General features: G+C 42.3%; 3 protein-coding genes across 4 annotated transcripts; 1 reads left to right on the plus strand and 2 right to left on the minus strand.

The window, feature by feature from the left end:
- Positions 1-908: 908 nt before the first annotated feature.
- On the minus strand, positions 909-10,277 carry LOC148822530 (gamma-glutamylcyclotransferase-like). The gene is made up of 5 exons (XM_088929693.1): positions 9,992-10,277; positions 4,352-4,467; positions 3,635-3,780; positions 2,872-3,004; positions 909-1,064 (listed from the first exon to the last, which is right to left on the minus strand). The coding sequence occupies exons 2-5, from the start codon at positions 4,457-4,459 to the stop codon at positions 909-911; spliced, it is 543 nt and encodes a 180-aa protein (XP_088785819.1). The 5' UTR covers positions 4,460-4,467; positions 9,992-10,277.
- On the plus strand, positions 7,299-20,138 carry slc6a20 (solute carrier family 6 member 20). 2 transcript variants are annotated; one of them, XM_088929691.1, is made up of 11 exons: positions 7,299-7,662; positions 9,972-10,112; positions 11,157-11,248; positions 11,815-12,042; positions 12,738-12,848; positions 13,357-13,598; positions 14,377-14,539; positions 17,379-17,583; positions 18,261-18,420; positions 18,973-19,138; positions 19,627-20,138. In XM_088929691.1, the coding sequence occupies exons 1-11, from the start codon at positions 7,539-7,541 to the stop codon at positions 19,786-19,788; spliced, it is 1,794 nt and encodes a 597-aa protein (XP_088785817.1). In that variant the 5' UTR covers positions 7,299-7,538; the 3' UTR covers positions 19,789-20,138. The 2 variants fall into 2 exon arrangements, with proteins under 2 accessions (XP_088785817.1, XP_088785818.1); XM_088929692.1 differs by having other exon boundaries at positions 18,973-19,042.
- Positions 20,139-21,069: 931 nt separating this feature from the next.
- Positions 21,070-23,879, minus strand: snrpd1 (small nuclear ribonucleoprotein D1 polypeptide). Its single transcript, XM_088929630.1, has 4 exons — positions 23,749-23,879; positions 23,182-23,258; positions 22,332-22,523; positions 21,070-21,286 (listed from the first exon to the last, which is right to left on the minus strand). The coding sequence occupies exons 1-4, from the start codon at positions 23,760-23,762 to the stop codon at positions 21,210-21,212; spliced, it is 360 nt and encodes a 119-aa protein (XP_088785756.1). The 5' UTR covers positions 23,763-23,879; the 3' UTR covers positions 21,070-21,209.
- Positions 23,880-24,343: the final 464 nt, after the last annotated feature.

Raw genomic sequence — 24,343 nt, forward strand, 5'->3', positions numbered from 1 at the left:
GTGTGTGCGCGTCTCTGCATCTCTAGTTAACCTCGAACACCTGTTTCCACAGCTGTGGCAGTAACTGAATAAATGCAAGCCAAGTGTACAGTTTGCTGGTTTCTTGTTTGTTTTCTTTTCCATTCAACTGCAATTTGCAGTCCTGCAGTTTAAGGGTAACATAAGAGTGAGCAAAAACTGAACTATCCTAACTACTATGGGTCTATGAATAATATATCTTGTTTCCTTAAGTATAACCGGAATAATGAGCTCGATAATCGTTCAATTTATTACTTTAAAGCTGACCTAGCTCTGGGGTGTCAGTTAAGCTGAATTATCCAAAGACAACGGGGCTCTTTTTATTACACGAGGTAAGTTATCCATGGTTTCTAATAACATCGGTATATACGTCTGTTTTTATCTCCCGTTATCACTTTTATCTCTTGATTTATTCCACTTTACAGTTCTTTTGCTGTCGTAAGTACTGAAGATGTTTTGCATTCCATCTGTTGCAATATTGTCTTTTATTTTTAAATTATGGTCGGAACTCTAGAACTCCTGTCCTACCTGTCCTTGTGGGACAAAATGTATCCACCCACTCTCTGTTGTTTTATTATGTATTAATGTTGTTCCTATTATGTCACACAGTTCCCGGCGCAATAACCTTGAGATCTTGCATTTTATTCATTAGGTTGTTAACACAAAGGTATAAGAATTTCACAGCAGATGTTTTATTTCCTTGAAGGGTGTTCTCAGTCTTAGCTGGGCTTTTCCGAACCAGTCTGTGCCTCTGAGTTTTCTAGTTTAGATGCCCTCAGCTGCTGTATTTATGTTTACCCCGGTGTGCGCACACTAATATTAAAGTCCCACACTGTGATGTGGTCAATTTGGACACAAAAGAAAAGGACTCCCCATTTAGTAAAAAATAGTTATTTATTATTGGTTTGCTTATTCTTTCTCTTCATGGCCTTCTCAACTTCGGACATTAAATCTAGAGGTCCTTCGTAGTTGTTAGTCTTTATTGCCTTCAGCTTCAGCTGATATTCTGATGGTAGACTGTTCTGCTCGGCACCCAAAACAATAACCTGAAGCACAAAAGAAATGTAGACAGAAATGTCAAGATTTAGCACAGTAAATATTTCTAAACAAACGTTACAAAGCTGTTCTAGATCTTGGCTATGGTATATTGTGCTGCCATCAGCTTTATAAGGGTTGTATTCTGGACAGGTTAAGTAGTTAGGATCTGAGATATATTATTTTAAATTAATACCTGGATCAAATGAGCTTGTATGTTAAATTATGTCATAGAAATATTACTATCCCCTATGCCAATTTCAGAGTATTACAATATTTTATGTAAAAAAATAAAAACTGTAGTTTGATCATTTACAGTAGTAACTCAATTAGGAATTGTCCACTTAATTGCCACTGTATTTTGTCAGAGTTGTACGTCAAAATCAAACTCTGTTGCTCATTGTTTATTAGGAAACTGAAACTGCTATGGTGAAAGTAATGGTTATTTTTCTTTTCTGAAAACAAGATTAACACTTTATTATTTCAACTGCAAGATTTACCTAAGAAGTGTTAATTCTGTTACTGAAATCTCAGAGCTTTTTTCATTCGCTATAAAAAGTTTGTTGGGCAATATATTCAAAACAAATTCACACAAAAGTAAAATGAAGTCCTGAATAGACAAAACCGATTTTACTTTAAATGAAGCAATGCAATTAAAATGCCCAAGAAATTTCCAAAACCCAACACGAGACGCAAAATGTGCCTATACTGTATATATCCACAGTGAAGCAAAGACAGATCATCCCTATTCATAGAAATATGCTGGTAAAGCTTATTTTTACACTGACTAATAATGAAGAATAAAGTTTGCTGCCGCAATATCCAGAATATGAATCTAAAATGTATTTTCCAGTGGTTTCAGGAGAGCGACTATGAATAGAGCTTAAAGCTTTTGACTCAGTGCTGCTTTGAGTTCATTGTCGTTTCAACGCAAAGACAATGGGGCTTTCTAATTCCAGCTGTTGCTATGGGAACAAGCCCACATACACGAAGAGTACAATAATGTCTGTTGCCATTTAAGCAAACTGGTTGGTTTGCGTGCACAAAACTGAAATACATGAAAGAATTGTGATGGTTTAATTCTCAGTTCTGGTCATGGTGTGCAAAGAAGTGGGTAAACTCAGTTTGCATCTTTTGCTATTTCAGATGTGCACAGATATTGATTATATTGCCTACTGTGGATGTAAATCTAAACCTGGTTAGACATCTCAGTCAAGCTGCCCTTTCTGGCACCTCAGAGCACCCAACACACAGTCCAGACAAACAGTGAGTCTGCTATACTTTGCTACAGGGGGGTTGAAGGTTCCTGAGTGTCCTGAGAAGTGAGACCACTACAATATCTCATCTCGCACTAGAGGACACATTGTACTCACTCCAGACTCGCCGCAAAATCGTCTAATGATAGGCAGCAGTTTTTCTGCAGGGCACAGCTGTAGCATGTGGTTCGACTCCAGGTTGAAGGTGCTGCCATAGGCACCTCAGGTTGTCCCGATTGTATAGTCCATAACTACTGCTTCAAAAGGACAACCTGTCTCTGCAGGGGATCCCAGTGCTTTAGCCTTGTGGGAAATTACAGCACTGGAATACTCATCTTACATCATAACCCCAAAATCCCAAAGCTCAGTCTGGCAGGTTAGCTCAAGCCAGCAACATCTCCTCCATAACATCCACCCTCTAAACAATGCAAAGTACTGTTTTATCATCTGGAGAGCCCTTAATTATAGGATTCTTCAAAACAAGTGAATTTTTCACGTTTTAGATTCAGTTTAAAATAAACCCCACTGGATTCTGTATAAATGGAAAACAAAAAAAACTTACCTTAAGATACTGTGGTGAAGGAGGAGCGTAGACACAGTTGTTCATGATGTAAGTCCGGCAAGTCAATTCCTCCACTTTTGTTGAGACCAAAACCTCTGCTGGACTGTAAGCACCGATTTTCACATTCTCCTGTCTGTTCAGGTACAAAACAAATCTACAAATTACCTGAGCTTTTGACCCGAGAACACCCCCGGTCTGCCAAAGGAAAGTGTATTTTACATGACCGAATTAATTAATTTGAAATAATTATAATTATAATAATTAATTCAATTTGAAATTGTATTAGAATTAATTTAAAAAGCACAACTATACGTAAAGCATAGTGCGTAGCAAATTATTGTATTTCAGCACATTTATACATTTATACTCATTGTCTGAAGGTATGATGGTGCAGCCATCTATATTAAGAGTGAGGTTGCAATTTTCAGGAGTTGTCTGTGGCTAACCATTGAGATAAAGCTTTCCTGGATGACTGATTTGGTGGGTCAAATGCTATAGACAGGCCCTGTTGAAGCTGACATTTTCTTTTACAAAAATCAGCTAGGGTTAATGTTTTAATACAAAACCCAAGAAGAAAGGATTCATGACTATCCCTTTCAATTTCCATCAATGGATGGATTCCCATCAACTCCCATCAACTCCCATCAATCCCTACGGGATTAATAAAGTCTTATCTATCTATCTTTCCATGCACTATATCGGGCACAAATCCAGAAAGATCACTTTAAATAGAAGCCAGTTCATGAAGCAGAAATACTCTTGCCTGTCTAGGGACTGGAGGTCTTTTACACTCATCTTCCACACCACCCCCCACACTTCATCTCCTGGGCTCTGAACGATGGTGGCCACTCCCCCGTGCCAGCGGTCACTAGGCCGGCCTTCGAAGTTCCCGAAGGCAAGCTTGTAGTCCTGCAGTGAAGCACGTTGGAGAGCGGGTGAGTGCTGCGGACGGACCCAGAGAAGGTCAGATCTGCTACACCTCACATGCGACTACAGGACACTGAACTGCTGCACAGCAAGAACGGCAACTAACATTGCTCTGGTCTGTGAAGAAGAAATAAATAAGTAGCGTTGTAAAAGTGGATGTTGGATCACACAAGAAACTAAAACTCCATAAACCTTTCTCGTGTTGATTTCATTCGATTTTTGTCATCAACGTGAGCTGGGCTTTTCTCCCTAATCATTCTGTTTGTGAGGCCTGATATGCGGTTTTCTGATAAATATGTTGTCCTTTGAGCTCTGATATCAAAAACAAAGACATAATTGAAAATAATCTGGTAAAGTTAAGTGGCAAATAAGACATGATAAAACAGCTACCACACTGCATCCTTACATCAACACTGTCACTGTATACAAGACGTTGCCTGATAAAGAAGCAAACTGGAAGTTTTCCAATGAAAATATCTTAGTTGCACAGATACCGAAGGTCACATCATCGGAAGCCCTGTGAAGTCTCCACTCCTTCTTTTATTCTCCTTACCTTGAGTCTGGCCACACAGTGAATTGTAGCTGATGGGTTCTTCAGCTGCAGTCTTTCCTTCAGCAAGTTACTCCCATAAGCAAAGTACAGAAAGGTCTCGTCCTCCATCTTTATCCCTTCAGCGAGAAGTGACACGAAAACCGTTCAAAATACAGAAAAGAGACACAAACTGACAAAGCCTCCTGAATTGGCACTGGACATGTGCAGGGCTGTGGCAGGACAGGAACAGAGGACAAATATATTGCAGGGCTTTTTATATATGCGGTTTACCCACATAGTATTCTCATGCAAATGCATTGATTCTGATTGATCACAAAAACAGCGGTGTGGCTGCCAGATTTACTTACTGAGGTGGTATACGTCCCCCAGAGTCCCTCTAGTGGACACAAGTTTTTCTGTTGTGGGCTGTTAAAAGAGTTTTGCTAACAGCACAACAGGGCATAGAGAGAATATTATACATATGAATGTTATTCATATGAATGAATGAGTGTCATAACCACTGCTCCTAGTGGAACGAAGCAGTGTCCCATCGTTCAAGAGATAAGCCCAGTAAAGGCTGAGGAGAGAGAGGCAGAGATGTGGAGGGGGACATGTGCAGGCCAGACAGCACGGCGAACACAAACCAAGAGTGAAGACAGGAACAAAGCAAAAGTCCATAGCCGGCAGTAAACACAGTAGCATGACACCGAGGGAAGTCTGAAAGGCGTAGTAGAAAATGTATCAGTCAGAAGACCAAGAATCACAAGGCTGAGAACCAGGACCTAGAGTGCAGAACACGCACAGAATACAGTAGACGTTCAATAACCTGACCCCTTGAGGTGGGCGTGGTCATAAACTGCTCCCAGGTGGTACAGGTCTCCTGTCTCATTTCATATCCATAATCGGGTTTTGTGTGACGTGAGGACTGAATGGTGTTATTTCTGATGACTCTTTAAACATATTAGTGGCACTTAGTTCCCTGAAAGTCCTTGTTATGGCACACTGATGCATCTTATGGAATCACAAGATGCCCTCTAAATATGACCCTGACTGTTACAGTACAGGAGCATTCAGACAAGACCAATACCTGGTATCTCACAGCAGACTGATCTCCACAAGGCCACCTGCGCTTGTTATTCATCCTGAATTGCACTCTGACATTGTCAGGCAGCTTACCGATTCTCCTCTCACACCACCACGCTCTCCTGCCTATTACAGCCCCATCTGACCGCTGGAGAGCCAGATCAGGCTAAAGGGACACAGCCACTACCAATAAAATGATATTTCTCTCATTGCAGTGCTAATGCCGGACAGACACACTCACACTTCCTGGGCCCATGCTCATTCTTTTCCATCTGCTCCTGCTCAACGGCTAAAACTAACTGGTATTGTGCATTTTGTGAAAGCAACAATATTTGAAGTAACTGGGTACCAACAGCATTAACCTTCATGGTCACATCTGTTCTTTGCGAAGATGTAGTTGTTTATTTGCCATCTATAAACTCAGCTGTTCCAAAGATTGAAAAAGAAGACGATAAGATCACTTTATTGGCCGTACACAATTTCTTGCATTAGGAATTTGTCTTTTCGCAGACCCCAGCTTGCTCTCCATGAGACACACAGGCACACAGACAGGGAATAGTGATCATCAGTAACATCATGACCAAGGCACACTCTACAAGTTTAAAGTTCCTATTGACAGTTTTACAAAAAAAAAACATCCAGCTCAATAAGGTTTGTGGTGAAAATTTATATTCTACATATTTCTTTTAATTTGTGCTTTGTGTAAATTCCTCTCCAAAAGAAAGGTATAAGTGAAGTTACTTTGAATGCAGACACTACATGTAATTTCTACCGCTGAATTCTACCAGCCTCTTTGAACCAGCAGTCCCTCTACACAGCAAGCCCAGTAGAGAACGTAAAAATTACTGTTTGCAGTTGAACTGAAGGGAGAGTCTGGGGAGGAGTTGTGCCAGAACACCAGCTGGTTAACCCCCTCTCCCCTGCCGTGACTTAAGTACTTTAAACCTCAGTATGATGTCTCCCCTGAAGGAAAGCTCCTCCTGCAGTCACCACGCTGTGGTGTTGGTTTGGAGATTGTGATCCAGAGGAAGACCGCCACCTTGTGGTCCACCAGCACTACCGACAGCAGCGGCCTGGTTTGCCTTAGGTGTACTGGCCAGTTCTGTGCTTGCCCGTCTTCCCAGACCTATCCCAGACCTGACCTTCTTAGACATATCTGGATAATTAAAAATAGCTGATCATGATGATGCCTGTGTCTGTTGTGTAGTTATCCGTGCTGGATACCTGTAGGGTAAGTGTGCTTGGCTTTGTTGTAGCCATGTTAGAGATGCTGTATTACTGTGGTAGACTGCCTGCAAACTGTCTCCTGAGTGCACTGAGTTTAAAGCAGAGCATTAAAGATGTTTAGTGCTCTGCTTTGTTGCTTAGATCCCTTGCTGGTGTTTTTAGGGCCACTGATTTGAAATATAAAAGCCTGTATAAGAGGTGTTCTAATTCTTTTTCATGACGTGTCTGAAATGTGAATCAAGTCTTTGGGTCACCACGGACTCTGCATGCCAAATCTTGGCTATGGACTAAGGAAAAGAGTCATCATTCAGGAAGAAAATCTGGAATCTTGCATCGCCTCAGCGACCCCAATAGAACACCCAATCATTGAGATGGAGGTTGTTTCAAGCAAGGCAAAGTTCACAGTCCACAGACAAGGGCTTCTATTGTTTATTTGGACTTTACAAACATTCACGTCCTATGATTTCTCCTAGATGAATCAAGAATCTTCTGGCTCACCTCCTGTATCTCTAGGAACCACACGAACACGCACACACGCACACAAACGACCACAATAAAATGAAATTGATAGTGCAGGAGCTCCGAGTAAGAAGGAACACTTGCCATAAAAGAACTCCTAATTAACCACTGGCCTGCCTGTAGTAACACCCTCCTTGAAAAGGCCCTCCCTCTCAAGAAGACGTCCATCTGGTAAATGGTGGCCTTACCCAGCGCCCAAGTGCAGGAGCAGCACAATAGTTCTGTCAGCCTGTCTGTAATCTATTTACAAGGTCTCTTTAATAGGTTTACTGGTTAAAGGCTGCTAAGCTCCTGCAACAAGTGCTCACAGTGACAGAAAGAGCCTGGAAGGCAGCTGAGAAGCAAAGTCTCTGCTGTTCCTGATACTTTAATCTCAGCAATGGAGAAGGACTCCAGACCATTATGGGACAATCAAATGCAATTTTTCCTGGCCTGCGTGTCGTACGCAGTGGGGCTGGGTAATGTGTGGAGATTCCCATATTTGTGCCAAATGCACGGAGGAGGTAGGGTTCGTTTTCTGGACTAAGACTTTTCTTAAATCACTTCGTTTTTATCTCTCCTGAATATGTTCTGATGTGAATAGTCTGTACCATGTAGTGTGTTTCAGAGCAAACAGATACATGTACCTGAAAGCTTTAAAAACTGGAATGCAGTGCTTGAGCACCTTTTGACAGGTTAACGATGAAATAAATGGTAAAAGTAAAATATAACTCCAAAAATAAGGAAACTGCATTTTACTTTTTTCTAGATGTCTTCTTTTTTTTTGAAAACATGTTAGGGTACAAATGTACTTCCTTCACATAGTAATGTATTTAATCAATTAGACTAGTAATAGTCATATTATAATAATATTATAAGGCTATGCAGTAGTTTAAGAAATCAGATTCTACTGCTACAGTATTTCATCAACCTTCTTCAATTAATATGGAAGTGAATTGTAAATGTGTACACAACAAAGCAAGTGTTTTTTGTAACGCTTAATTCTTTGGGAAATCACTTGTTGTTTTAGTTTGTTGCTGTCAGGGTTGTACTATACTGTGCAGTTGTATCTGGTGCAAAGCCACTGTGTTGAGCGAGCTACTTTCAAAACCTGAGGTGTCTTTAACCAATTTTCCTTCTAGCTTAGGATATGAACTTCAGCTTTTGTTTACAACACCACTGGATTCTTATTTTAAATGAAACACTGCACAAAACATATTCATTTTGTGAAAATTTCATATAAGTGACATATTCCATTAATTACTTGAGAAGCAATCTTCAAAAGACACAAAAGGTCCTTTTTCTCATGTCAATTTGCATCAGAGAGTGCTACGGTTACTACAGCAAAGTGTCGGAATGCTGAAGAACTACCCACCGTAGGGAAGAAAAATAATATTAGCCTATGCTTTTCCCTAATTTTCTATGTTGCTCTATTATTGTTTCTATACGCGTGTCTAACAGAACAGCACACAAAATCTCTGCCCACGTCTTTCTCATTTTCACATCCAGATAACAGAACAGAAGTCCATACATCAGTTTCCCCCTCCCTGGTTCCGGCTAACAAGTTTCAGAAACGGGACGATTTTACAATATGTAGCCAGAGTTGCAATTGCGTTGTCTCAAACTAAGCAATAAAAAGCTTGAGTGAAAGGTTCTTAGCCATGCAATCAGATTGTTCAGCTGAGGGACCATGACACAATCACTACAAGACTCACAATAAATCCACGAGCTTTGTATCAATGCAGGTCAAATGATTATTGACTTCCCGTAAAGTGCATACGGTAAGACCTGCTGGCACCACTCATAAGTAGTAACCTTGTGATGAAAAGTCAAGGCCAAGCAAATATTTTCCATCACAAGAACGTTAGCACTGTTCTATTTAAAATAACTCAGAGGATTTGAGCTTTTACAGTAACATTATTTTGGAATATCTTTAACAATGAGAGTTAATCCTTATTTGTTGTGGTCAGCAATTTCTGTGAGCTTACGTGAGCAAAAATTCTTTGAAGCAAAGGGAAGACAACAGGTTTAAGCCTTTACCGGTAAACCTGACCTAGGATTTAATTGGTGGCAATTATGGGAACTAGGCATTTTTAACAGCGTGTCGCAATGGGAAAGAGTGGACACAAGAGTGCTCACCAACGGGAGTGTCAGCCACACATTACCTACTCCTGTGAGCCTGTCGTTGCGGTGCAGAATACAATAATTACTGTCTGGAATTAAAAGCTTAGCAAGGAAACGAAACAGGATGGAGGCCAAGCTCCTGTGGTGTGGGACCCAGACACAATCAATTCATAATTAAACCAAATAGATCAACACAATTCATAACCCCTAACAGGTCTTCTACAAAACAATGTGAACAAAATATTCCAGGGAATGTTTCTGTCACAGTCATTAACAATAGCTAGTGCAGTCTGCATGATGTATTGGTGGGTACATAATATTTAAGCACGCAATCCTGAGATAGCTAGAATTGAAATAAGGAATCTACTGGATTTCATACCAATTTTTAGTCATTGCAAGAAGAGTACAATGTAAGGAGAATTAAAAACTGCAGAAAATAACAGTACAATTTTCAAGCACGATACGGGCTTATGTGTACAGCTTAGGCTATGTCAAGGACATTATTCGATTTTATTAGTGCTTTGAAAGGACATGAAACCTCTCTAGATCCTTTAAACAAAATGTTGCAAGCGCTAAAGAGCACAAAAGCCATGCATAGAAGCACTTTGGTCTGATCACAAAGCAATGGTTTACTGTTGAGATGGTTTGGTGAAGATGATAAAGAAATGAGTAGAAATAAACGTGCACACATTTCTAATTGCGTTGGCAGGCGGTTTCCTGATACCCTACCTGGTAATGCTGCTGGTAGAAGGAATACCTCTGTTCTACATGGAGCTGGCGATCGGACAGCAGATGCGTCTGGGCAGCATCGGGGCGTGGAGAGCCATTAACCCGTATCTCGGCGGAGTGGGTGAGCGCGTCAGGGACCTGTTAGATACCAACTGTGAAAGCACAGGAAATATTCCCAATCGGATCTTCCGCCTGCCTGCATCATCAGTTTTTTCGTTCCGTTGCCCAGTTTTCATTTCTCCGGTTTGAATTGTATATCCTAACATTTTTTATTTGCTTATCCGCATTCCCAGGAAGATGCAAACTCGGCATTTCCCCATTTCGCATTTATAGTTTGTGTTTTAAATTGAAAACCATCTGCTAGGCTTCTTCTGAAAATGTCAAAATACATTAGATTTTCTATGTGCATCCAGTACTTAATATTGCTTGTTCAAGGAACTCTAGCAAGTTAGTTTAGCAAGACAGGCTTTTTTAAATCCATTTTTGCTATTCCCAGAGATCTTATTTGCATACAGAATTCTAGTTGAGAGCTCCTTCATTATAATATTTCAAATTATCCAGCCGGTTTGCACAAATTGTTTTGGCTTATGAGCAATCTAGTCAACTGGTCAGTCTACTTTTCTCTAATGTTCCTGTATAGAAGAAAACTATTACTTATTAGCCACATACCTTGTAAAACATTCTCCGACTGCACACAGTGTGCACTTTTGCCCCCTGAGTCTGTGAAATGGCATCATTTAGAAAATGATTTATTGGATGGCTGATACACTTCTGCCCATCTACAATGTGAACACTGTCGGTCATCATAGGTCAATGTGATTGACCCATGAAGAATTAAAAAACCTAAATCTCTATTTAAAATCACTTCCTTTTTGAGTGTATTTTGTGTTCAGTTCATTGAAACTGAGCCAGAAACGAATTCTATCAAAATGTTAGGATCTGTTCTACATCCCTGAAGTTCACTTGAAAAACCAAGTTAAAATATATCAGGAATTGTATCTGCAGATGACTTGCAAAGGAACGAGCAGAAGCTAATTTCACTCTGGAAAGTAAGAAGAAAGCAATCAAAAACCTGACATTGTTGTTGTGTTCTGTCTTCTTTCTTTTCTAGACAGTAGATGTTTGTGTCCACATCATGAATAATAAATGTTTCTTTCTGTTTTAGGTATAGCAAGTGTGGTGACATCCATATATCTTTCCATGTACTACAACGTTATAAATGCTTGGGCATTTTGGTATCTCTTCCATTCATTTCAGGTTGGAGTATTTAGTTGATATTTTTTCCAAAAATGTCCTGGGCCCACAAGTACAAAACAACTTATTTAAGAATATCCAATATGCATCTAAGCCCTTTTTAGGTATACAACAAATAACAGCCTTAATAAAAGACATGCATTGTAGGTATTTTAATAATTTATTTTTGCCTTACTGCACCAGCACAATTGTTCCTTGTACAGGTACATACATCTAATGGAAATGTTCTGCTATGTAAGTTACCCTAAATAAAGACTTCTGTTATACAGAATACTTAAATTATTTTTTTAATTTTATCAGCTGATGCAACATTTACCCCCAGTAAGACCATAATTTTACCATCTTAATTTAAATGTGAAGAATTTCCTTTTCCTTTTAGTAAGTTAAAGTTTTCATAGGGCCAACATCCTTAACATAGTGCATTTCTTTTTTTTTCTTCAAAATTAAACAGGGAGTTTCTCACCTTTGGAAAGCAAAGCCTCAATGCTTACTTGCCGACAGTGTTTTTCAAGCCCACTGATTTTGCCCGAGTCTCACCCTGATCGGAATGTCTCCTTGCGCTCCCTCAGACAGTGCTGCCCTGGGCAGAGTGCCCTGTGAACAGCAACCTGACTGGCTATGTGGAGGAATGTGAGAGGAGCTCTGCTACAGAATACTTCTGGTACAGAGAGACCTTAAACATCACATCCTCGATGGATGAAACTGGGAATGTCCATATGGGACAGGCGCTGTGTCTCCTCCTAGCCTGGTTGGTGGTGTACCTGTGTGTTGTTAGAGGAACAGAATCAACAGGAAAGGTAATTTTTTAAATCTCAGAGGCAGGACATCGGGGGGGGGGGGGACAAAGATATGATTATAAATGTGTCTTTTGCTCTTTGTGCAAATACTGAACTTTCTTCTCTTTTGGTAGAATTTGGTAGCATTCAGTGATTTCTGATAGCTTGTAATTATCTCTCTCTTTTGAATTTGTGGTTTTGAATGGAGCAGCATGGGGGCACAGTGGCTAGCTTTTACTGATTTGCAGTGCTGGAGCCCTGGGTTGAATTCCTGAGGTGCTGTCTGTGTGGAGTTTGTATGTTCTCCGTGTGTTCACATGGGTTTCCTCCAGGTGCTCAGGTTTCCTCCCACAATCCGAAGACGTACTGGTAGGTTAATTGGTTTCGGGAAAACTGGCATTGGTGTGAGTGTGTGTGTCTGTTTGTGTGTTACGATGAACTGGCGTCCCATCCAGGGTGTACCCTGCCTTGGGCCCGTTGCTTGCTGGGATAGGCTCCAGAATTAGATAAAGCAGTTTGAATGAAAGGATACATGATTAATGTTTTATGAATATACTTGATGTGAATGTAACTTAAATGGATGGATGGGTTACCTTGTCCATCTGCTAGATTAAAAGACAAGAGCGGAAGAAAACAGTCTAAATGAACTCCTGTTCTTCAACAACATTTAAAAAAACCAAAAAAAAACAAAACACTGTGCTTTCTCTTTGCCTTAGGTAGTGTATTTTACAGCCACATTCCCTTATTTGGTCCTGATCATCTATTTGATAAGAGGAGTAACTCTACATGGAGCTATCAATGGAGTGAAGTATATGTTCACACCTAAGGTAAAATGTTAAACTCCTGTCTTTGCCAAATTGGGGTTAAAATGTGTGTTTGAATACATCTGGTCTGGCTTTTGCATGTTGTGCAAAAAAACCCTCCTGCCTCTTTGTCACAGAACAAAAAAAGGTTATATTTACCTTTTCTACTGCCTGATCCTACTGTGTGTACCACTTTTTCATAAGTGCTGGACCATGGTAAAGAATGTAACGGTAGATGGGATTAATGCTACAGTATGTGACACACTTGTTTAGATGGGTGTTCCTCATCTTTAAATAACGGGAGATCTAGGGTGACCTATAAGATTATGCGGATGGGGGCTCTCCAGGACCGGGGCTGGACATGATCTCATGATCAGTGATCTTGCCAGCCCACTGCAGAAGCTCAGACAGACCTTCCAGGCTGTGGCAGCTGGACATCCCACTGTGCTGCATAGAGCAGCTTCAGTATCGCTTGTCGAAGCTTTGCCAGGGATCATGTCTCCATCAGTTAACGTCTGCGCGCTCTTGTCAGCTCGAACAGCTGGCCAACCCCATGACCTGGATCAACGCTGCCACCCAGATCTTCTTCTCCCTGGGCCTGGGCTTTGGCAGCCTCATTGCCTTCGCCAGCTACAACCAGCCCAACAACAACTTCGAGAAGCAGGCCATCGCCGTGTCGATCATCAACAGTGGCACCTCTATCTTCGCCAGCCTCGTCACCTTCGCCATCTATGGCTTCAAGGCAACATGCAACTATGAGAGATGCCTAGACAGGTAGACCTTATTTAATTTTTCTCGTGCTGTTAAGTCATCTTCAGTTTTTCAAATTACTCCATTTCTTTACCCTCATGCAGTCCGTTAGAGCATCGGTGTGTGTTTACTGACCGTATAACAGCTAATAGGCCATAGAACGACACCCGTTTCTCTGCATTGGAAGTGCCAGTTGCTGTTTGTTGGCACGGTAACCTCAAAGCAGGTCAAGGGAGTCCAGTGTCGTCTTGTTGACCAGACTTGAATGAAACAGGAAGAGGATATTTTTGACTATGTGATTTCACAGTGCTGTTTTCAATATTCCAGCTGTGATGGAAACTACAGCTTAAAATGGGGGTAATGTGTACTGCAGTTAAATATTCTTTGTAGCTGTATTCTTTTATAGTTTTATTGGGTCCTTAACATAGCTCACTTATTATCTAGACATACTGAACATGTACAGTTCAATCAGCCATGTTTGTGCTCTGATTCTGACAAGTCTGAAGGAACTTTCATGGTTAAATGAAGTAGCTTTTTAGAAGTAAAATGGTACTGTTTTTGGAACACCCAGTGTAATTATCACTGACGTTGACTTACAAGGTTGAAAAAGTGAACAGAACTGAATATCTGTGGGAGCCCATGATGGGTAATACTCAGATCCCTGCCAAATGTTGAGGACGAAAAAGCCAAATAATAATAGTGAATTCTTATGTTCCTTCAAATGTTAGAAAAAAAATTATCTTGAGTTGACTAATGTTGAAGGAATTGCAGTCATTCTGTTACTTGCCTTTCATATTCACAGGATGATATTGCTGCTGTTAAATACTTTTGATATGGAGGAGGACAGCATCAAGCCAGAGAACTTAGACTACTGGAAGATTGAGCTGAATACAACGTACCCAGACAAGTTCGCCTCAATATCTTCCAGACTTGAAGTCTGCAGTCTGGAGGCCGAACTAGACATGGTGAGCTTGGTCATTGAAGTCCCCATGAAAAACTGTTGCAGCCCCTTTTCTGGGTTTTCAGATTTTGGCAAATGCGTCTTCATAAAAAGTCCTATTAATATGTAAAAAATGTCCACTCTCCATAATTTAAGTGGCATAATTAAATGATAAATTACTACTGATTATATTAATTAGCTAATGCAACATTAATAGGGAGACAGAGCTTTTGACTTCTGATTTGTCCTTCGCTTATATAAAGTCACATACTAGATCTATATCTGCTTTGTTTATTCAAGTTTTATGGAAAAGACCCCAAAACAAGCTTTTTGGGATACAATCCAGCCTTGATGTGAATACCTTTACACTCAATCCCGAGTCAGAGGCTAATTATAATTTCCGTTAAAATTACATAACATAACTGCTTGTATTATAATAATTTGTCTAAAGCCAGGTGCACAAACTTTCTTTGTAGAATCGACACAATGAATAAAATAAGCAAATGTGAGGCACTAGAGGACAGTACACTCCCCACACACCAGCTCTCAGTGGGGAGGAGAGCAGAGTGATGAAGCCAGTTCAGAGATGGGGATTATTAGGAGGCCATGAGGGGTAAAGGCCAGGGGGGAAATTTGACCAGGACACCGGGGCAACACCCCTACTCTTTTCAGGAAACACCCTGGGATTTTTAATGACCACAGAGAGTCAGGGCGGTTTTACGTCTCATCCAAAGGACGGCGTCTGTTTACAGTATAGTGTCCCCGTCACTATACTGGGGCATTAGGACCCACACAGACCGCAGGGTGAGCTCCCCCTGCTGGCCCCACTAACTCCTCTTCCAGCAGCAACCCTAGCTTTCCCAGCAGGTCTCCCATCCAGGTACAGACCAGGCTCACACTGCTGAGCTCCAGTGGGCTGCCAGCTGTGAGCTGTGAGCTGCAGGGTGAAACGGCTGCTGGCCAGCCTGGCTCTATAAGAGTTCAGTAGTTTGATACGATCATTGCTACAGTACTGTAGCTGTTTTAGCATTTTTAAGTATTAAATTGAAAAGTAGGAAATTGAAGGCAAGTACTGTGACCTGGCCTTTGAGATTTTGCGAAATCTGATGGAGTTTCGATGTCTTAAGCAAAGTCACTGAAATATCCTTGGACATCCGCCAGTTTCTTGTGAATACATTTCTTTGTTGGTTACAACCTGGCAATTCACAGTCCAGCAATAAACAATACAACTTTATTGTGAGTTAGAAAAAGTTCCTTGTTTAGCCATAACAGTAGTTCAAAGTTTCCTTGCTCAACTCCTTATTTTACGTAACATTAGCGATGGTAAGGAGAAACTGGCTAAGATAACTAACTCACAAGTCTGCAAAACCGACCGACATTGATTGTTGCTTTCATTCCGCTTAATGTATGATTTATTGTTTTTTCTTTTCTTTTTTTAACTCCTGTTAACTAACATTCTGGATATCAAAAGATGCCACTGAAGAGGGTGGGTCGTCAGTTCTCCAGTTCTTCTTTATTTCTGGAGTCACATTAGGTGGTTTACACCTGACAATCGTTGCTATTAGGGCCATCTAAGACAATGACAACATGCTGAAATAATGCAGGAGTGACGGGGAGGTTTCTGGTTTGCACATGTACATTCTGCAGACCTTAGCAGAAGTCTTCATCTCTGCTTCCAGTTGGTTTGCTGGAAGTCAGATGGAAAAACATCTTACACTAGTGTTTCGATACATTTCCAATACCTTTTCTAGAAACAAGAGCCGAGATTGAAGATCATTGGCAGCTAATTTACTAGCAATCATTGTGATGTGTGGAACCACCTGTGGAGGACGGATTTACAAGGATTTTGCACCAGTATCATTTGGCTTCATTTTCTTTTATAAGGAAATGTATTATTTAAACTCCAGACTATTTTACATCAGGAGTTCCTGTTCATCAGACCTGTTTTGGGGCTTATTTGTGGCAGTCACTTGGGTGCAAAAGATCTTGAGAAATCATGCCTTCAGTACATATCATCTATTCATAGCGAAATATTTTCATCAGCTCTAGAAATTGTCCTTTCTCACATTTGGCATTTTTTATATTCTCACAGAACTTCTCAATTCGGTTGGTTAGATAATAGATGATAAGGTGATATGGTAAGTACAGGTAACTTTGAAAATAATGATAAAAATTTGGCACTTACCATATTGTGATTCCACTGCTGTGATAAGCTGGTATTGTTCAGATCTTTGAAGGCCATCATGAAAAGCTTTTGACTGTCAACTTTGTAAGTTTAATTCCACGTCAGTGAAACACGAATTTAACTTCATGTTTCAAGCTGGCATAAGCTGGTTCATAAGAGGGCAAGGGGATTAATTCATTCAATCAAAACTTGAAGGTGAGTTTACAGAGGGTTTCAAAATGAGAGGATAATATATTTATTTTCTAGATTTCTGTACATAGGCAAGTCACCATTGTTCTAACACCAGTAATGGAAATTTTCACACTTCGTTAGGTCACAGATGAGTATCACAGACGGTTAACATCAAGCTCCTTATCTGTATGTTCTAAGATAAGGGGCATTTATGTCGTGTGTGACAGTAGGTGGCACACCCATAAAATTTTCTTTAGCTGCAGAAAATTTCCTTTACCAAAACAATTTTCAAAATGAACTGGTCAGTCAAGATAAACATTACTGGTAGGAAGAGATTCTTGTCCTTGGCTGTAATAGTAGAAGAGCTTGAATGAAAAATGGGGTTGAAAAGGGTTATGTTGTGCTTACCAAGCATGAACATGGCGACTGTCACAGCTGGTATGAGTGTGTCCTGTTCAGGAACAGACCCAAGCCTTATATAATGCTGACACATGTTTGACTCTCCCAGGCTGTCGAAGGCACCGGTCTGGCGTTCATAGTGTACAGTGAGGCCATCAAGAACATGGGCCTGCCCCAGTTCTGGTCCGTGCTGTACTTCTCCATGCTGCTGATGCTGGGGATTGGAAGCATGCTGGGAAATGTGGCTGCTGTTATAACCCCGCTGAGGGACTGGGACTTCCTGTCCAAGCGCGTCAAGAAGGAAGCTGTGAACGGTGAGCCGCCGAGCCCGATCAGGAGCCAGCGATCTGCGCTGAATAACTGGAACCTCAGACCAAACAGGAGGTCGAAAAAAAGATACCCACTAAAATCCAATCGCTGGCCAGTAAGATCAGTCAGATTAAAGAAACCTGCAGGCTTAAAAAACCATTTATAAGGTAGAACAGTCTGCTTGAGTTGGCGTTCCCCTCAGACATTGATTTTTGGCCGTTGTGGGTAGAACGTGACGCTCACAGCCAGGATAATCGAGGCAGAAGAAGAAATCTCAAGCTCTCAAAATCATCATTCTTTGGTCCCGGAATTAGATCTTGCCATTTAGCTGGCTGGATTTACAGTACATTGCACCTAACATATTTTCCTTTAAAAAAACTGGCTTTGACAAATTGACTTAACAAAACGGAAAATCTCCTTCTACTTAACATATGACGTATGTTCATCAACGCAAAACTGTTTATTGTATTTCATAATTGGCTCATTACTGTACCATATCTAGGGCACCGGTCTCTTTTGTCTAGTACGTGATTAAGCAAAATTCAAGTAAGAAAAAAGTATTACCCCTTCCAAGAATAAGGTCCTGCTGAGTTTGTTTAGTTGTGATGGCCGTGTTAATTAGAGTCACATGTAGGGCACCATGGAGGGTGATGGCGGCTCAGGCAGTGTCTGTGTGTTACAGGGTTGGTGTGCCTGTTCTGTGGCGTGACAAGCCTGGCGTTCACAGTCCAGTCAGGCAACTACTGGTTCGCCATCTTCAATGAATACGCTGCCACGTTTTCTCTGCTCTTCATCGTCCTCATTGAAATCTTAAGCGTCTGCTATATTTACGGCCTGAAAAGGTTTGTACCCCGTTAACATCTCTCCTGCTGGCTGTGTGACTTTATTTCTTAAAAGCTTCATGTGGAGGGGGGAGGGGCACAGCGACAACAGGAGGTGTGGATTGTGTTGTTTTGTGTGGGGCACAAAACATTCTTCAAGTAGGGAGCTGTGTCAGCATGCGCAGGCTGCAAAGGAGCAGGTAAGTCTATTCTGGGCTGAAAGGAAAAGAAAAGAAACACGTTTCAGACAAAATGTTGTTTCTTTCTTCCATCTCAGCACAGAAGGAACCTCGACCTGTTCCTTCACCAGAGCCTTTGCTCAGCGGCCACGTTCATCCAGCACTCACCCGCTGTTAATTCTGCGAAGGTGTGATTGTCAGCAGGCTGCACACATCCACAGAACGGCATTCTCCCTCTTCTTCCCCCCCTTCCCTCTGATAAGCGTTATAGGCGCATAAAGGCGCGAACGTCCAGATGCAGAGCCCGCTGCTTCCTTGCACTTGTGCATATGACACGTCAGCGGAGCTGATTTTGGTTCCCCTGTTTTTGTGCTTTGCCCATTTGGCTCTGCAGGTTCGAGAAGGACATTGAAGTGATGATCGGACATCGCCCCCACTGGTACTGGAAAATAACATGGGCAGCTGTGAGTCCCGTTCTCATAGTTGCACTTTTTGTGTTCTACATTGCCAACTACATCATGGGTGGGACTCCCACATACCAAGCGTGGGACGGAAACCGGGTGAGTTTCACTGCGCCATCGGGCCATTGAAGCCCCCCCCCTCCCTGTCCGAAAGCTGCTCATTCCTGGGGGGGGGTCATAGCTACCTGCAGCCCATCCCAAAACGACAGGGAGCCTCGAGGAGATACAGTACACCCCCAGCTACGCACACAAGCACACAGGCCCAATTCAGAGACGGCGCCTCAAAATATTTGCTTGAATAACATTTTTTCCCTCAACATTTTGTTTTTAATCTTGTCCCATTTTTATTCTTTTCTCTACCGTTATTTCTTCAAGTTTTACCATGATCCCCATGAGCCCCAAAAAAAACACGCTCATTGATAATCGTAGTCTTTACAGTCAAAGCCAATGAATTGGTTTAAATGAAAGGCAGCCACAAAGCTTCACGTCTTTGACTACGCATAATATTTAACGGAGCGATGACATTACTGTTGATAATCAGGCACTTAGTCATCCTCTTAAATCTGTATTTCTTCTTTTAAACGCAGGGAGAAACGGTAACAAAGGAGTATCCTGTATATGCCCAGGTCTTCATTGGGATTCTCCTGGTATCGTCTATGAGCTGTGTCCCGCTGGTGGCCCTGGTCACTCTTATCAAGAAAAAGACCAGCAAGGCCAAAGAGACTACAGTCAGCCCCGCTACCACTTAGGAAATGTGGGATACTCTGTGAATGGAGATGAAAAATCTGTTTCTTCACAGTCTATGGCCTTAATCTGACAGCCTCTGACTCTGAAACACAAGAGCCACTGAAGAGGAATTTCTCATTTCTACATATAAAGTATGTGCCTTTAAAAAACATTGTACTTGCCTATATTATAGCTATACATACAACTATCCTTGTTCATATTAAAGTCACCATTTCTCATTTGACACCTGAAAAAAAAAATTCCAAAGTGGAATTTGAAGTAGTAGGATTACATAAAGATCTTTTAAGACATAAAAAAGGGATCACCTGTCTATAGCGTGATGAAGAATAAAGTATTGTTCCCTTTTAGGAAATGGTAGCACACGCCTTCTTATTTTGGCTAACAAATTACCTTGCAAACCAACTTTCTTAAAAACTGTTGTCTGCCTGTTGCAGATCTGCTCTGGACAGATAGTAAGCATCATGCTTAGCAATGCTACTATCACCCCCAGGTAAATGTAAGAAGCAACATTGTTATCACTAGCCCAAAACTTAAATCAATTCTGAAGGTGATTTGTCAAACTGAGTGACTTAGATACAATATAGGACTAAAATTGTATTTCATCCCTTAAGGACCAGACATCTAGTAATTGACCAAATGACTTGATTAATACCCTACAACCTTTTCCAAACTTTAGCAACTGGTGACTGATGACCAACTTATTTGGAAGGACGATCTAGAAGCCACAGACCTAAAGGATACTGCTTAGTCACACTCGGTTACTGCCAAGGTCACTCCTTCCTGCCCACGGCATGCTTTGCGTTTGAATCAGTGTCAACCTACCTGTTGAAGAGCCTGCAATTCCAATGATTCAACATTTAGCACTCTGTAGTGCAAAACATTCTCTGGACAAGGATCTTGCACAAACAAGGAATGTGCCTGAAATACAGTTTTAAAACCACCTGCCACTCAATTTTCTAACAAATCCAAGATAAAAAAAAAAGTATTTAGGACTTAGAAAATGGGCTGAAGAAATGCATTAGAGAATGACCATTAAACCAATAACGTTTAAACCCTCCCTGTGCGTTTGCACACTGCCACAACTTACAAGGGCCAAGCCTGGATTCATCAACAGGCCCCCAACAATACAAGCCAGTCCCACAGCTCAATGCCAAAAAGATCTGTCTCGATTAGTAAGACACTGCAAACACTCCTCACCATCAACACATACAGTACAGAGCAGTATCTACCCCAACCAAAGGAAAGATTAACCTTTAACACTTACAATTAAACAGGGCACCATGTTATCAGGAATATGGTTTTATTAGATATAAAAAAACAAATGTGAGATCATCCACAACATTTTCCTGCGAAATAAAAAAAAAACTGTACAGACAGCCTCTGCTGGAGAGAGGGAGAGCACTTGCAGCAGCAGCGAGCGAAGTTATCTTCTCGGTCCTCCTCTGCCTCGCCCTCTTCCTCGGCCTCTGCCCCGTCCCCTGCCTCGACCGCGGCCGGCCACTGCGAGAGAGGACAGACACCAGTCACCCGCCGTGCTGTCGCGCCAGTGCGCAGCTTGAGCGCTCACAGCCGCACTGCAGCCCGTCAGTGAAAGAGCAGGAGCGATGCACACAAATAAAACACTGAAGGGGGGTTAAACACGCTGAGGAAAACCTGTCGACTGTTTGTGCAGACATCCAGATACCAAAGAAGAAAACCGATCCGCCCTTTAAAGATACTGCAAGGGTTAAGGAAAAGGGGCACAGAGACTCTCAATCATTACATCCACATATAAACTATTCTCATGCAACTTCCTGGGAATAGCTCAGGAAGTCAATTCTAGTTATAAACTACGAGAAGTACAAATCAAACCAACAGGTACAAACCCATATTACCGCACCTGAAACGTCTGCTATAAGATGACTTTAGTTTACTTTAAGGTTTTGTCAGTATATAAAACATAGAAATACTTTGAAATGCCTCAGTTTTTTTGCACCTCAGTGAACCCCCCCAAAAAACCAAGCAGAAACTTAACTTCAGGCAATGAATTACTATGATGGTTTAGTCTTAGCAAACTGATTTCATTTTCATCTACAAAACAAAGAGGTACCAAGAATGTCTAAGGCAGTCCCTAGCACATGCAACAATATTTTCTTGGTTTACACTCTCAGTGTCCATACATCAAAATCTGAGCTTAGGAAGTTGAATGTATTCAACCAAACAATGAGTCTTAACTGAAATATGATTTTGTACACGAACCACTGCTCCAACTGTCCTTTCAAACAACCTCAAAAAGAAACCATGCACGGGACAATTTAAAACCAGGAACAGGAGACACTTCATTATCCCATATACACCAAGGGTAGTGGGAGTGTGGAACAAGCTGACCAGCCATGTTGATCAAGCCGATACCCCGGCTTCTTTCGAGAAACCTCAAGAAGAGATCCTGACCACCTCTCTTTTGGGAATATGCTTAAGTTCTTATTTAAAACTGCGTGAAGAAACGCACTTCTACTCCGACGATATATTTGACTCCTGAGGAAAAGCATCTTCTCAGAACTCCTACCTGCTTCCCTCTTTTTGGACTTGACCTTCGGCTCGATGTCGACTAACAGGGTGTCGAGGGGCAGGCTGTCCGGCAGGATGAAGTAGCGGATGTTGTTTCCACGGATGCTCAGTGTCTCCAGCTGGACAGGCTCCCTGTTCTTCAACGTCATTTTCACAGCTTTCAGGTGAGTGTTCATGCACACATCCACACCTGCGCAGCACACAAACACGGGAAAGGGGATGAGCTATTCTACTCATGGTCGCACAAAGAACACTTGGTTTTCTGCCGAATTAGCCCATCTTTCTCTCCTATAACTGGCTGAAGGTAAAAGTAAAATTTGGTATGAATTTGCTGTCAGATTGACTTTTAAATTGACCCCCAGCACACAGGACACACATCCAGGTCTGAACAGGAAGCACCCCCAAAAGATGGCCAATACTTTTATCCACTGTACCGGGTGATCCCTGACTGCATGTTATTACAGCAGGCAAGTAAACAGGGATCGACTATCCTTAAGCAGAGAGATGCCCGAGTACCACCCAGCAAAGCCAGTAAGTACATTCTCATGCTAAACACATTCGTGAGAAGGGAAGCTGTTCTGGCGAGGGATAAGCTTCGTGGATTTTAAGGATCACGGGGACAACTGCACCCGAGCATGGAGCCTCAGCCCGGCGGCAGATCGATCAGATCTGTTCCCGGGCTCGAAGAACCCTCCATCCTGACGTGCTGCGAGAGACAGCCCTTCCTCGTCTTGAAACGAGACAAAGGACCTGATGTTCCAGCCCTCCAAACCCGCAGCGTTACTGAGAGAAACCAACCCACTGGGCTTCTTGAGAACAAACACTGCGACAAGAGCCAATCCACCCACCAGTGATGGTGCCGTGGACCTGCGTTCCGTTCTTGAGCTCTATGGTGACGGTTTCATGGCTCAACTTCATCAAAAATCTGTAAAGGGGGGAGGGAGAGGGGAAAGTCAGTACATAAAACACCCGTCAAAAGTTCCGGTGTAAAGAGGGACGAGCACCGTCCTGCACCGGGAGGCTAAACACGAAAACCGAGTCGCACCGACCGGATGAAAACATGTCTCCGCCGGCCCGGCGCTCCTCTCCAACATTTCTACGGCGCTTTGTGCGGAGAAATTAAAGAGCCGCGCTGGGACTCGACTGACCCGCCGCTTAAACACATCCGACAACAGGCACGGATTTCAGATTTCAGCAGCCCTATGCGAAACGGTGTTTCTCCCTCCCACCCCCTGGAAGCCGTTTGAATCGGCCATTCATTTCACCCCTTCCCGCCTCCTGCGTCTCCCCGACGCGAACAGCGCTTTCTGGAGTTGAAAACAATCCACAATCTAACTCCATCCTCGGCAATCCCTGCGCTTTTACACCCTTTAGCAACGCCGGCCCCAAGGTCGAAACACCTCGAAACGTCTTACCGCACGAGTTTCATGCTGGCGGCTGATGGCGAGAAGAAACCCCCCACCGGAGTAAGACAAAAAATTATACACGAAACGATACAGCGACGCTGGGCCGTTCCGGCATTAAATCGGAAACTAACTCGGAAGTGAAAGGCAGCGGTGACCCGGAAACGCACCGAAGGCGCCGAAAGACGCGAAGAGGGGCCTCGGACGTAGGATGGGGATGGGAGGCTCAGCACAGCGCCACCGTGTGTTTCATTACTCAGTGGAGGAACAAGTAGACGGCACCCTCTTACAGGGTAGTTCAGGTGGGGAGCTGCGTCAGCATGCGTAGGCTGCAAAGGAACAAGTAATAGGTTTATTCCATGCTGAAAAAAAGAAGAAAGAGAACACAACGTTTCGGCCGTGGAGCCTTCTTCAGGTGTGAAGAAGGCTCCACGGCCGAAACATTGTGTTCTCTTTCTTCTTTTTTTCAGCATGGAATTCAGGTGTGAAGAAGGCTCCACGGCCGAAACGTTGTGTTCTCTTTCTTCTTTTTTTCAGCATGAAATAAACCTATTACTTGTTCCTTTGCACCCTCTTACAGGGTGTCTGAGGGGGACGAAGCTGGGAG

The sequence above is a fragment of the Atractosteus spatula genome, chromosome 12, assembly GCF_055471065.1.
Source record: "Atractosteus spatula isolate fAtrSpa1 chromosome 12, fAtrSpa1.hap1, whole genome shotgun sequence".
Classification (NCBI taxonomy): domain Eukaryota; kingdom Metazoa; phylum Chordata; class Actinopteri; order Semionotiformes; family Lepisosteidae; genus Atractosteus; species Atractosteus spatula.